Raw genomic sequence first — 14380 nt, 5'->3', positions numbered from 1 at the left:
ACGACACACAATTAAGTAGACCGTGGCTATACTCTGTTTTTAAAGATCTTATTTTTTGTCTGCAATCACTTCCTTTACTGAGTAATTATCTCAAATACCCCATTTTGGTTACATGGCGCAGTGCATGGGAAGTGCATTCCAAATAATTGATAAGTATATGATGTTATATACGTTGTCTGGGCATGATCGACACATGTCAGAAATACGAACCTGTAGATGCTAGTTTGGGTGGAGAGTAACCAACGGCACGAGTTTGTCTGGCACTGCAGCAAATGTGCTGCGTGTCATGTTTAACCTGGAATCTAAAGGGACGTTAAACCTCTAAGCCCCGCCTGTTTTCCTCTATAAACCCCGCCCTTTACTCATTAGCCCCGCCTCTCATTCACCAGGCTCCACCCACTGCCGTTAAGGCTCCGCCCCTACATCTCTAGACCCTACCCCCTCTTCTTCTTCAGGCTCCGCCTTTTTCTGTTTTGGCGCCGCCCCCTCACCCTGACACGGTTTGGGCTGGTGTGTATTGGTGGTTGTGGGTGTTGGTGGACAGTGGTGATAGGGGTTGGTGGTGTGTGTATTGGTGCAGTGGGTATTGGTGGTTGTAGGGGTTGGTGGTGTAGGGTGTTGGTGTGGGGTGTTGGTGGTGTGGGTATTGGTGGTGTGGGGTGTTGGTGGTGTGGCTATTGGCGGTGTGGGGTGTTAGCGGTGTGGGGTGTTGGCGGTGTGGGGTGTTGGTGGTGTGAGGTTTTAGTGGTGTGGCTATTGGTGGTGTGGGGTGTTGGTGGTGTGTTGGTGGTGTATTGGTGATGTGGGTATTGGTGATGTGGGTATTGGTGGTGTGGGGTGTTGGTGGTGTGTGGTATTGGTGGTGTGGGGTGTTGGTGGTGTGTGGTATTGGTGGTGTGGGTATTGGTGGTGTGGGTGTTGGCGGTGTGGGGTGTTGGTGGTGTGGGGTGTTGGTGGTGTGTGGTATTGGTGGTGTGGGTGTTGGTGGTGTGGGTATTGGTGGTGTGGGTGTTGGCGGTGTGGGGTGTTGGTGGTGTGGGGTGTTGGTGGTGTGTGGTATTGGTGGTGTGGGTGTTGGTGATGTGGGTATTGGTGATGTGGGTATTGGTGATGTGGGTATTGGTGGTGTGGGGTGTTGGTGGTGTGTGGTATTGGTGGTGTGGGTGTTCGTGGTGTGGGTATTGGTGGTGTGGGCTACCAGGTGAAAATTTGCATGTTAATGGGAGATCGCAGAGCCGCAACCAAGGGGTCGGCGCGCGAAGTGCCTGTGCTCGTGTGAACCCTGTGAAAGCGCACGTTTTAAATGGGCGTAAAGCACAACTAACATCGGAAGATGGTAGGATGGGAACATCATAGCCAATTATGACTTAAATTGGTTGATAACGTCCTTACAATAATTGCTCAGTTTGTACCCATCTTCTCGTTTGAAATTGTTTCTGTATCTATATATATGGATGGCTTCATGAACGAATCTTTGTTGATAGCCAGTGGGCTTGCAAAGTACCTTCGTCTTTCAGATCTGCCTTATGTTCACGAACACGGTCCGAGACATGTCGCGTAGTTTCCCCAATGTAACTACTGACGCAGACACAGCTTAGCTTGTAGACGCCGGGGTATTGCATGTCTGGGATCATATCCTTCACAGATGGGATCAGATCACGAATTTTATGTACTGTTAAATCGAACCTGAATCTTGTGTTTGCTCATTATTTCGGAACTCTTTTTAGTGACCCCTGCTATGTATGGCAAGGGAGATGGGTTTGATTGGGTCCTCAGATTGGTTGACCAGCTCTGAACCAATTCCTCAATCACATCAATTCCATACACCCAGCCATCAAATTCACCATGGAGGTTATCAACCAGTTTAAGTCATAATTGACTATGATGTTCCCATCCTACCACCTTCCGATGTTAGTTGTGCTTTACGCCCATTTAAAACGTGCGCTTTCACAGGGTTCACACGAGCACAGGCAATTTGCGCGCCGACCCCTTGGTTGCGGCTCTACGATCTCCCATGAACATGCTAATCTCCCATGAACATGCTAATCTCTCTTTAACATGCAATTTTTCACCTGGTGGCCCTTTTATTGGTAGAAAACCAACCACCGTCGGGTTGGCTGCCCACCACTCTCATTATCATTGGCTGCTGACATTTGGGCTATGCCCATTTCAAACCCTTATAAACAGTTTGCCTTGGAAACTAACCCCCCTTTTCCTGAACACGACTGCTTGTATTCATATTCTTGGTTCTTTCGGTAAAGTCACGTAGAAGGGAAACATTACTTATTGTTTCCTTTGTTTCCCTTCTACGTGACTTTACCAAAAGAACCAAGAATATGAATCCCTGCAGTCACGAAAACTTTAAATACAATTTTTACGACTACTTGTGTTGCGATTGAGACGTCGAAGTTTTTTTTGTTATATTTTATTTTCTTTGAACCTATCTACGTGGCTTTATCGAAAGTACCAAGAATATTTTCTGTAAATTTCCGAAAGGTAATCTGTCACAAAGCAGACATTTTTAATGACGTATTTCCCGGGTGGCATGAACCACTCTCGAAATTCCATGCAATGAAGACATACCAGTCAGCTGTGCGTCGAATGGGTGTGCTCATACCACTGCTAGATGTCTCACCTATCACCCAATTTGGTTGATGTGACATGACTTGTTCATCGTGAAAGGTGCAGGATGTGATTTATTAGTGCAGCCTTTGCATGCCCTGTCAGATGACAGTGACGTTCAACTTCTCTGTCCATTGCCATGTTTAAATGTAGGAATTTTGGCATGTTGGCACGGGCACTAGCTGTACGTATGTTGAACTTCTTTCACACCGTACTTAGCCAAGCGTGCTAATCAGAGGTGTACGGTGGTCCGCTCATCAGAAAACTAAGTGTAATTCACAAGTGACCCACTCTGGCAAAATGCAAGCTATGATTTAAATTTTAATGATACAATGACTGTTAAGTGCATCATCTGCGATAATGTTCATTAATATTTGACTAGAAAAAACCCGTGGAACTTCCGCGAGCATTTTATGATGAGCAAAGCGCTATTTATCAGTAAACTGCTACAATTACACACACACACATTTACATACGCACACAAAGATCCCCCGTATAGCCTTAACAGACTGTTGGGGAAAGTGCTGTTAGTGAGCAGCACATTTGAAGGCCGGAACGGCACACAAGGGGGTGAGTGGCCAGCACCACGCCCAGCCGCCTTTGTCTCCCCAGTGGCTTTGTTTACACACTGCACCAGGTACGAATTTGAGGCTAAGTCGACTTAGGTCCTCGGGGATAATCGTCAAAAGTGTTCATGCACACTCACTTTGGGGCAAGGGGCCGTCCATAAATGACGTCACGCACCTAGGGGGGGAGGGGGGTCAGACATTTGTGATGAAGTGTGACGAAGGGGGGAGGGGGGTTGAGAAATGTGACGTCACATCAAAATGCGCAACTTTAAATAAATATTAATGAAATAAAATTGTTATAACACTAATTTTGATTAATTTTCATTATTAACTATTTGATTATTTAAATTTACTCAGGTCACATTATATTTATTCCATGAAGGAGCATTTTGCTTCTCCATGGGAGAATGGAGAAGCATACATTTTGTATATTTTTTTAATGATTGTTATTAAACATTTTGATTCTAATGATTCTACCAGGGCTTTTCATTCTTTGAAATGAATGTGATTGTTATAATTGTACTCTCCATTTTGCTTCGTTCTTCTACAAAGTTTAAAGTTTTTTTTATACTTATAAACTTTTAATATTTTATAATTGAGAGAATTTCCATATAATATTCCGAACATCTGCAGTTTTAGTTAGACGTTGAATATTTTCAAGTGAATTTTATGCTAAATTTCAGCTTTCCAACGCCTCCTTTTTAATACGTGTTTTCTCCTATAACATCAGAGTGCAGCGCCACAATAAATACGCACTACAATGACAATAGTTTAAAGTGATTTGAAGCATGTTTTATTTTCAAAATGGAAATATGGTTTCGATCGCAACACAAGCAATCGTCGTGTTGCGATCGAAACGTCGGTCTATTATTTTTCTACCTACTTGACTTTACCGAAAGAACCAAAAAGTACAGTTATTCTTCCACGTGTGGCAACATTTTAGCAAACCACTTAAAACCTCGTGAAAAATTGCGATTGCGAGGCATTTTTAAATATCGACCATGTGCTGTAGCAGACGATGGAAGGTGGATTTTATTCCAGGATGACACACGTTGGCATTTTTCCCCATGGAGGCAGTGTAATCAGGATTCCGACAATAGTTTCCACTTATTATGTTGTCTGTTAGGGCCGGGGGGGGGGGGATAACCTTGACAATCTTGTGGAACAAGTTGGAATGAGCTTCGTTATGTTGAACTTCTTTCGTACCATACGTAGCCAACCGTGGTAACCGGAGGTATGGTTATGTAATCAAAACTGGCTACTTAAAGAGCAAGAATGAGGAAACCACACAATATCAATCTTCGCAGCACTTTGGCTGAGCATAGTCTCTCTGTATGACATGTGCCGTCTGTTCAGTGAGCCATGCGGAGTTATCGACATCCATCGCCAGCTGTAACGTGACCTCCTGAAAGACATTACTCCTGGATACCTGTGTGGAAGTGAGGCCAGTATATCATCATAATCATCACCACCATCACTACCAGTTATATTTGTAGGATGTTTTGTTATCATGCAGTCACAAAATGTAACATACTGTAGCAGATGCTTAGCTCAGTTGAGAGGCTATGCATTCAAACACTGTGCAATGGTCTGGTCAGCTCATTAACTCTTGGAGGTTCATACAATTATAAATATAATCACTTTCTGGGGATATTGTACGAGACAAGTCTTAAGTGTCTCCCTACTCAACCAACAAAATAGTCGTATTTCATAAAGACCCTCCACGGACATATCCCTGCCTACCTCTCTCCCCTCTCATTTCACTGTATCCTCCTCAAAACACTTTACTGCAGCAATTGAGGCATTCTATAGAAACCCGTTGCTCAGTCGAAGATTACTCTTTCTTCCTTGCTGCCCTTGTAGTCTAGAATGCTGTCTTCTCTGCCATCCATTCATAAATAAAACGCAGTGCTTATCTTCATTCAAGTCTTAAATAGTGGTGCCTGTCATGGGAATGTGGAATTTCCCACCACTGGCTCAGGGTTGCAATTCAAAATACTCACAATGGTCATTTGAGCAAAGAGCCACCAAGCTGAATCACAAACTTGGTTGACAAGTTGTACTTACAAGTGTGTTTTTCCACTTCAAGTCAAGTAGCATCGAATCACAAACCACTATCTTAGAACAAATCACTTGAATTTAACAATTTCCCCTGTTTATCTTTGTCAAAGTAGAGTGTCTGATGTAAAACAATTCACACAAGAGTGATCTACCTTACCTCCTTGAAATGCATCTTTTTAAACATGGATATGCTGACCACATTGTCCATTCCTATTTTGGCTTGGTAGGTTTTTATCCCCAAATTCTGCAAACCTGATATTAAATACAAAAATGACACATTAGAAAAAAAAGATCTGGAATTAAATTTAAATTAATCTTGGTGTGACAATTTTAAGCAAGAAAACTCATAAAGCAACTTTTAATTAGACGTTATTATTGTTTGTTTTTATGGACTTCCACATTTTAATTACACATTGTTAGTGATCTTAAAAAGAGTATCAATCACATTGTTCATAAGCTACTAGAAATGTGTGGAAGCACAAAATGCATATAACATATCTATATTTATATATACAATTGGCAACATTTGATAGCACCTTATAATTATGGTTAATAGTCATAGGGGTTACACTTAAGCTAATTCTTCCAATGAATTAATGAATCACAATTTTAGACAAAGTAAAAAAAAGCTTTTACATTTTTATCACACGGTTTTCCACTGCTTGCTAAGCCAGCATATAACTACACAAACTTCCTAGGTAATTGTTATGATAACTTTTAATTGCACGTCAAGGATAGGGCAAAGGCTCATTATCAAGGTATTTTATGAGCGGTTGTTAAATGGCATTAAATATTAATGCCTATCTTTGTTTTTTTTCGAACTTAATGAGATTCTTGAAATGTAATAGTATACCATTTAATAATCCAATATAATATACTTGCCATATTGCATCATAATAAGCGTTGCCTCCCTCCCCAGGCCTTTTCCTCTGCAAGATGGCTCTGTAAATTATAGGCAAGCATGGACAGTCAATAAGCATCCACAGATTTTCTCGAAGGGGTAAACTTAGCCCATCATCCCTCTATGGTGGATAAATGTTGTGACATTTTGTGAGAAGTCAAGTGGTTTCCCTATAAACTAGTCTCTGCCACAGGAATGTGGAATTTCCACCATCAATTCAGGATGATATATGGGGCATGGCAGTAATAAAAAACGTGGATTTATAAACTAGCTTGGCACTTCATATTAGGCTATGCACTATTCAGACACACCGTGTCTTTCTGTTGAAACCAACAAGAGGGGAGTGAAAATATACTTTGGCAGCTCTGAGCCAGTAGTGGCAATTCCACACTCCCATGGAAAGGGCAAGTCTGAGCCAGTAGTGGCAATTACACACTCCCATGGAAAGGGCAAGTCTGTCCATGGCATGTCCACTATTGACTTCCCCTCAAAAATAGTACATGTTTTACTGACCTTTGAGAGATTGTAGGATGGATTGCCAACAAATATTTTAACTCACGACCTTCCAATTGTAAATCTGACCACGTTGCCATTTGCTAACATTCATCGAGAATGATAACTGAATTGGCTTGTGGCCCCTGCTTCACTAACCCATATCGATCAATACATTTAAGTATGGCCAAAATCCCACAAAATGGGCAAAGTGTGGGGATGGGGTTAATTCAGCAGTGGATTGACAAAGAGCTGTAAATTATTATTTACTAACATGTAGGACGGATGTAATCCCTGTGGGTGAGATACAAATGGAAACAATTTCCAAGAAGTGATAATTGACAGCATTGAAAGAACATCCACAAACTGGTTCATATTCAAAAGCATAATGTGTTGGTAAAACGACCAATGGCAAATGCTTTTGTACATTTATGAAATGCTAAAACTTACTTGCGTGGCATACATGGTGGGTGTGCATTAAGTAAATTGCAAAAACAATGTGGCTTCCAGTGGAACGTTTTTATGTCACGAGTGGTTAAAAGCATTCGCTGAATGTGGCACAGACATGCACTTAGCATGAAGCATTGCACTGTCTGCCTTCAAGTCAGCCTTGGAAGGCGAGATAACATGTATTTATTCTCCATTGTGCAGCAAGGATAATAAAAAAGTGAATTTAAATCTGGTGCAATGCTTTTTGTGGATTAGGTAGGCATTTTGTGGAAAATAAAACAGGCTGCCTTATAAATTAGATGCGGAACTGTCAGCACTGGATCAGGAGGTCCTGGACCACAGGGTTGGCAGTCAATTCCAGTGCTTTTTAATCCGTGTCTGATTTATGTGGCAGACTGGTGTCAGGCCATTTTTACGGTGGCACAGGATATGAAAGTCAAATGGCAGTGTCGTGTATCACGTTGAGAGATTTGTAATAGAATGGAAGAAACGCCACTTAATTTAATAATGCATAAAGGGGAGGATTTGTGAGGTTGTCTCAAAAAAAGCCTCATAAGCGGATCGCAAAGCATTGCAAGGGGGTTGAGAACTGAGTGAACAGTATGTCTGTAAAAACTAGGCTTGTGCAGGTCAAAGAATACTGGGTCCTAAAATTAACATTCGACAGAATTGGACAGTGCTGGACTTGAGTAGCTCCATGAAATGTGTATAACATTAACAAAAGCAGATATGTATGATGTCTGTGTGCCAAACATTTCTTCCATTTAGGTTGGAACCTTTTCACACGTTGCTTCAATCCTCCTTGTCTGCGTAAAACTTAATGACAATCTACCGAGACACAGTAACCCTTTTTCATGGAGACCAGGGAAACTGACAGTTAGGCATTGACTGTTAAAATATTATTTATCACTGAACGGGATAACTTTTACAACTGTAGAGGGAAAATATAACGAAAGATTAAGTAATTAAAAGTTATTATTGATACAAGTAACCGTGAGCATAAACGACATTACAACAAAGGGTACCCTTGGTCAAATGAGCACTGGGGTGGCATTCTTCATAAACAGTCAAATTTGAGCCTGGGGAGGAAATTCCACATTCCCATAACAGGGCCAATCTTTATATAGGCTGACCACTGTTGCCTTGCAACAGTGGTTCTCATTTAATCAACCTTCTAGAGATTATGTATGTTGAACTTCTTTCGCACCATACGTAGCCAACCGTGCTCACTGGAGGTATGGGGGATGGACAACAAATTAAACACGTAATGGGCTGAGTTGACCCAGACCAGGCACTGAACTTATGATAAATGGCCATGTATCAGCTAAAGACATTTTGGCAAAATGCTCCAAGGACAGATTTGTTGGCCTGGGATGATTTAGTGTGGGTCCCAGTCGGAGAACACACCGGCAATCATGATCTCTACTTCGGCCAATGAGTGGTCACCGGGGTCAGTCAGGAAGAGGTTAACATCACCAGCCATGCAGGTCTCCTCCGAGCATGGCTCACGATCCCAAGCCGCCCGCTCCAGTACAATGAACGTGCACTCTGCCAACACAAACACGTCGTCAATTGTAAGGGTCCCTCCGGGAGGGTGGCACACAATGGAATGTGGCAACGGGAGAGAGGAGGGAAGTTTTCAAGGCTGTACCAGTGTCCCGAGCCTGCTGGTGTATCGTTGCTTGCAATAAAATAAATCAGTCCTTAACTTCGACCAATAAAACCACTTCTTTAGTTCCTTGCAGAGTTTATAATTTTTTGGCGCAAATTATTTTGCTGCCGTGTGGCACAGTTATCTGCAGGCAATGTTACTGAAACTGTTACAAATGCCATCATAAGTACCAGAATATCCCTGGCTCCAATTGACTCTGTGGTGTTTGGTAGTCTTGGCATTATGGACAATATCAAGCAATGGTTCCTTGAGGCTTTTACGAGTTATTGAAGCCCGAGCATTCGTCTTTATTTCCCAAGTTAAGCACTGCATTGAGCTGGCAATGCATTAGCTTCAGTTAGCAAAGAAGGACCAATTGAAATACTTACCGAGTCTCAAGAATAATTGTCAGTAGGGTTTCACTTGGCCTCTTTGGCGATTTCCTTGACAGTTTAACACGTAGGCTTCATTGACAGTTGACAGCAGAGGTCTCGCTCCGAATGAGTCGAGCGGCATTATATTTTCATGGGTTGCGTAACGCTGTATGGAAGCTACCTGGTCTGTCCCTCCGCACAAAGCTTCAGGTCTTCTTGGCTACAGTCATTCCTTCCCTTCTCCGCTTGCGAAACGGGGACCCCCCCGAATAGAACATCTTCGCCGGTTAGAAACATTTAGGCTGGCCTGCCTACGATCCATCCTGGGTTTAACAAGGCTGGATTGTGTGAGCTCACAAATCCTTGAAAGATCTGGAAAAAGTCCTACCGGTGAGCTCCTCGGACAGGCAAGGCTGCGTTGGCTGGGTTATTTAGCCCGCATGCCCAGCCACCGCATGCCGAAACAGCTTTTGTTCGGCCAGATCAAGGGGGCTAAACGGGCGCGGCACGGGCTAAAGAAGAGATGGAGTGATGTGGTACAGGAGGACGTGGAGCTGAGTGGACTTGCCGATGACTAGTACCAGCGGTGTCAGATCGGCCTCTGTAGAGGAGGCTCGTGAAGGACGCTACTGGGCAGTTAGAGGCAGTCACCCTCCAACAACAACGGACGGCGGAGGAGCGACGCTCACAACAATGAGCAGAGCGCAAGGTGGCGAAAGAACAGCAAGTTGGCACAGTAGGGGGCACAGGTGGTGCATCAGCCAGTCATCTCCTGCCAGCGGGCGTTCGACACTTCACGTGGCCTCAACGTGCACATAGCCTGGCACAAGCGCCGTGGTGACGTCACCGCCACTTAGTGGCGAATGGTGGTTGTTGGTGTGCATGTATGTGTGCGTGTACGGGGGCATGCTACAATCACATGTACTGCAGATGCGAAGAGACGCACGACACTACACTTGTATGTCTGAGTTGGGGTGTGGTAGTGTAGCGGTTAGCACTCTGCTATGAACTTGTCCACCTGAGTTCGATTCCTGCTCAAGACCAACACCAGTGACGATTATCTGAACTGTTCTTGGGCCTCCCCTAGGTCGACTCAGCCTCAAATGAATGCCTAGTGTGGTGTGTAAGCATCGCTATTGGGGAGACAAAGGCAGTCGGGTGGAGTGCTGGCCAACCACCCCCCGTGTGTGACGTTCCAGCGTTCCTAGGTACTCGTTAAAAGCACTTGCCCCAACAAATATATTAGACGCGATACGGGTGATCTTTGTCTTTGTGAGTGTGCAGGCATGTGAATGATCTGATGTCCTTGTCCACATGTAAGTGCATATATCAGTGCGTGTGCATGCAGGTACGTGTGCTCATGTGCGAGCGTGTATGGCTGTGAATAAATGCGAGTGCCGTCTCGTTCGCACTGTCTGGATCCTCCCTCCAGCTGCGCTGCATGGCAAACTCCTGCTCCAGGCTCAGCGGCTCCGAGGCAGTGAGTTTCTGTAGCTCAGCGCTCTGCATCCACATGTGGTAGCTGCACACACACACACACAGGGCGCACATGTGAACACACAGATACGCTTGCTCCTTTACCCTCCTGTTGTAACACTTCACACTGTACAGCCGATGAGCGAGTACATTATGAAATGTGTTAACACTACAAGTGGAAATTTGATTGCCGCCTTTGCTCCACCATAACCCTGATTGACTAACGGTTCCTTTAACGTTTACATATTCAACCAGCATCAGAAAAATGATTAAGATTGACAAGCCGGCGGCAGGTGGCACAGCGGTAGCACTTGTGTCTCGCAGCAAAAAAGGGCCTGGGTTCGATTCCGGACTTGGGTGCCTTTCTGTAGACTTATGTTTTCTCACTATTTTCCATGGGTTCCCTCCAAGTTCCTGCCATAACTTAAAAACACTGCAATGGTCAAAAACAACACAATGCTAAAATATGCTAATTGGGATCACAACATAGCAACATTGCCAAGTGAAAATTTGGCAGCCCCCTTCTGAATAAGTCCTGAGACTCGGTGAGGATTTCCTGAGTAAACAAGCACAATAAGTATACTAGGGCAATGGTATTTGCGACGAAAAATAAACAACACATGAACAAGGGCACATGTACTAAATTAGGGCAAACACATAGCCATGCATAACGCAATGAAATGAACACGTTTCAATATTCAAGGTATTTCACTTGATGAATCTGGTATAAAATACACAAGGCTAATAGGAACACAAAGGTGATACAATTACAAACAATGCATTCAAAATCAAATTGCGCTATTATGCATAAAAAGCACCACGCAATTCGGGCACAATAGAAAGTGTTCAAACTATCTCACAAACCACAGCTAAAGCTATTACTTAAATTATGGATAATGGCTCAATTAAGCAATCAAGTCAAATCAAGTCTCACACGAGGCCCAATAGCAGCAGCACTCCGGTGTAAAAAGGGGCGACATCGCGCGCTGTCAACGTGCCCCAGTGGTCTTTTGATTGAATGCGGCCTCGAAAATTGCCTGTCCGGTACCATCTCGGGTGGAATATGCTACCCATGATTTTCTTGACGCATTCTATCTTCAGATTCCAATTATCAATGACATTAAAGATATCGTTGTAGCTTTTTCTATGAGAAAAATGTTCTAGTAACAGTCAAGGCCGTCGATCGAGGGCATGTGGGGCCCCCCGGCCCCTTCAAACGAAACGGGAAGTATTACATCCGACACCGTGGAGGCGCGGAGCCCCCCAAAGCGCGGAGCCCGGGGCATTTGCCCCGATTCGCCGCACCCGAGGGTCGGATCTGACAACAGTGTTTTGCCGGAGAATATCGTTCTGGAAAAAAAATCTGGGGAATGAAATTAATAGGATTATATAAATATGATAAACTGTATATACTTTCAAGCTCATGGTCGACTGCCACCACAATACGTCGGTAGGACAAAGCAGACTGAAATTGGTACCATCTAAAGATTAAAAAAATTGTCGATTTATATGGATGGTTGTGAATTATTTGATAACCCACTAATTTCAGATGGTTACCACAATTCACTGAATCACGTAAATTGGAACCGCTAAAGTTCTGCTCCCTTAGGTGGTATGGACAAAAAAACATGTGGTCTGGGCTCACGAACGAATGGTGGGTGACTATCCATGACGGATAACAGTACAGCACTCGTGGGATTTACCACCCCATGTGGTGCCTGCCAAACCCGCTTGACTCACGGGCTCCAGGCCAAAGCAATGGCATCGTACCGCGGGACGTGCTCCCTCTCGTAGGGGACCAGCACCACGTGGCGGCCCTCGAGCAGCGTTTTGGCGTTCACTCGCATCTCGTCTCTTCGCTTTCATTCGCTTAGAGTTGGCAGCGGTGGTGGCGGCGGCGGCGAAACGCGGCGGGCGAACCCGCCCGGGAAACCCGCCCGCTCCCCGCAGGTCAACCGAGAGCAGCGCGCCACTCAAGGCCAGCTGGGGAGGAGAAGCGCTGCGTGACGCGTTTCCCTCCGGACGTGAACATTCGTGGTGCTCGGAACGAAAATCTGACTCTCCGGAACCTAAAATCGCTAAGGGTTTCGCCCCCTTCTGTTTCAATAGACAGCTCCGCCCACCCACATTAGCCCCGCCTATTTAACCATATAGCTCCGCCCACAGCGATTAACCCCGTCCACCCATGTTAGCCCAGCCCAACGGGCCCCGCCCCTTCAACATTGAGTTCCGCTCCCAAACGCGTTTAAAGCCCCGCCCCTAAAATAGCGGCTCGTAGCACGCCGCGGGCTCACGTGACTGACTGCACGGGCTCGTCCGCCCGGCAGCCCGGTCACATGAAGAAGTCGTCGTCGCCCCCCGCCCCACGTTGTAAGTCACGTGACCGCCGAAGCACCCGCCACGTGACAAAACCGGGAAGCGGGGCGGCGTTCAAAGCGGTAGGCTGTGAGTGTTACCCGGTTACCTCAGGCAGCGGGTTACCAAGGCAACCGGTTACCGGGACGACCAGTTACCAGGGCAACCGGCTACCGTAGCGACGGCTTATTAGGACGACGCGTTCCCACGGCGACCAGCCAGCGTCATATTCGGTGAGGAGGGTGCGTATGGTTCACACTGTGCACTGGTTTACATGCATTGTGAACCAGTGGTGGACATTCCACGTTCCTGTGTATCAGCCAGATTGTCGAACGACCACTGCTGACCTTCCACAAGTTGTGCTGTGTTTTATCGGCCACCTAGGCATGAGGGATGATGGGTTTGGTTTAATAACCGTGAATCGTTATACATGGTTTCTCCCGCGGTTTGTTAATGAAGACGTAGGGTACATATTGTTACTGGTTGATCTCACCCCTACCATGGGAATGTGGAATTATTGCTGGCTCGTGGTTCGCCGAGAGAGATGAACGCTTCCGGAGGCAGTTTAGTGGCCCATTAAGAAAGGTGGAGATCAATTCCAACACGTGTCATGACCCATACGTTACAACTAAACTCGGAGATGTTTCACGGTGCTCCCCGCACAATTAAAACGGTTATGTAATTATCATTGTGGTGCGTGTAACGGCCTCTCGTGGCTCGGCATGTGTCACGTGAACCTATTTGATGCAACACTCAATTCCATGCATGTTATAACTATAACTTAAGAATCGTTAACCGATGAAATACAAATAATTAATTGTACAGTCAAGTATTGTGGTTGCTCACCTCTCAGTTTACAAGAGGAGCATCGGTAAAGCTCCAGGATTCTGGTAATACAACAACACATGCCAATGGAATGTGTTTTATTACACGCTTTTATTTAACTCTGTTGTATCCTCAAATCTTGTAACTCAATTGTAACCGACTTCCCAATGTGGTATCGACTGCAAACTTGGTATACTTATGTCATATTGATGACAATACTATATTCTATTAAAAATAAATATTTTTAAACATTATTTTTTATATGTTATGTTTCGGCTTGGGTCTAATTGTCCACGTTCAACTGACGTTGGCTGTAAATCACCACGGCCCTTTACGTTATGGCAAGCTTTGGGGCCACTTCCTGGAGTCGTGGAGTTCTGGCATTACGAGTACGGTACATTTCATGAAAGCGTGTTTAAAAAAAAGTATTTTTAAATGTTACTTATTTAAATACAGGTACCACGCACATCCCTTTGTGAGTCCACTGCAGGATTGAGGGTCGCCATGCCATGGCTGTCATTGAGGTTTCTTAACCCACGCTTGTCCCCGTATAGGTTGGTGAAAGAGGGGAGCATAGGTGTAGGAGCATAGATGCTGGGGAAGG

The 14380-nt window shown here is 44.8% G+C and overlaps 2 protein-coding genes across 12 annotated transcripts in view; one reads left to right on the top strand and one right to left on the bottom strand.

Annotated features, from left to right (window-relative positions):
- The window catches only part of NAT9 (N-acetyltransferase 9), a 56777-nt gene extending 44082 nt beyond the window's left edge, over positions 1–12695 (bottom strand). Inside the window, exons 1-6 of one of the 7 annotated variants that reach the window (XM_032967017.2) lie at positions 12367–12695; positions 10533–10642; positions 8503–8643; positions 6135–6194; positions 5410–5504; positions 3329–3366 (exon numbers count right to left, since the gene is read on the bottom strand). In XM_032967017.2, the coding sequence (XP_032822908.1) occupies positions 3329–3366; positions 5410–5504; positions 6135–6194; positions 8503–8643; positions 10533–10642; positions 12367–12443 (521 nt within the window). In that variant the 5' untranslated portion in view covers positions 12444–12695. Of the gene's footprint in view, positions 1–210; positions 1282–3328; positions 3367–3961; positions 4621–5409; positions 5505–6134; positions 6195–8502; positions 8644–10532; positions 10643–12366 lie in introns of those variants that run through there. The other 6 variants (XM_032967018.2, XM_032967011.1, XM_032967013.2 and 3 more) reach the window with 6 other exon arrangements.
- A 179-nt stretch (positions 12696–12874) lies between these two features.
- SLC38A12 (solute carrier family 38 member 12) overlaps positions 12875–14380 on the top strand; it is a 307038-nt gene continuing 305532 nt past the window's right edge. For 2 of the 5 annotated variants that reach the window (XM_032967023.2, XM_032967019.2), the window contains exon 1: positions 12973–13184. The gene's annotated coding sequence lies outside the window, so the exon portion shown is untranslated. The other 3 variants (XM_032967021.2, XM_032967020.2, XM_032967022.2) reach the window with 3 other exon arrangements.

Source organism: Petromyzon marinus, chromosome 37, assembly GCF_048934315.1.
Source record: "Petromyzon marinus isolate PM22_M1 ecotype Great Lakes invasive population chromosome 37, UKy_Petmar_22M1.pri1.0, whole genome shotgun sequence".
NCBI classification, from domain to species: Eukaryota; Metazoa; Chordata; class Hyperoartia; order Petromyzontiformes; family Petromyzontidae; genus Petromyzon; species Petromyzon marinus.
Note: the sequence above shows the minus strand (reverse complement) of the source record. Positions and strands in the feature narration are given on the sequence as shown.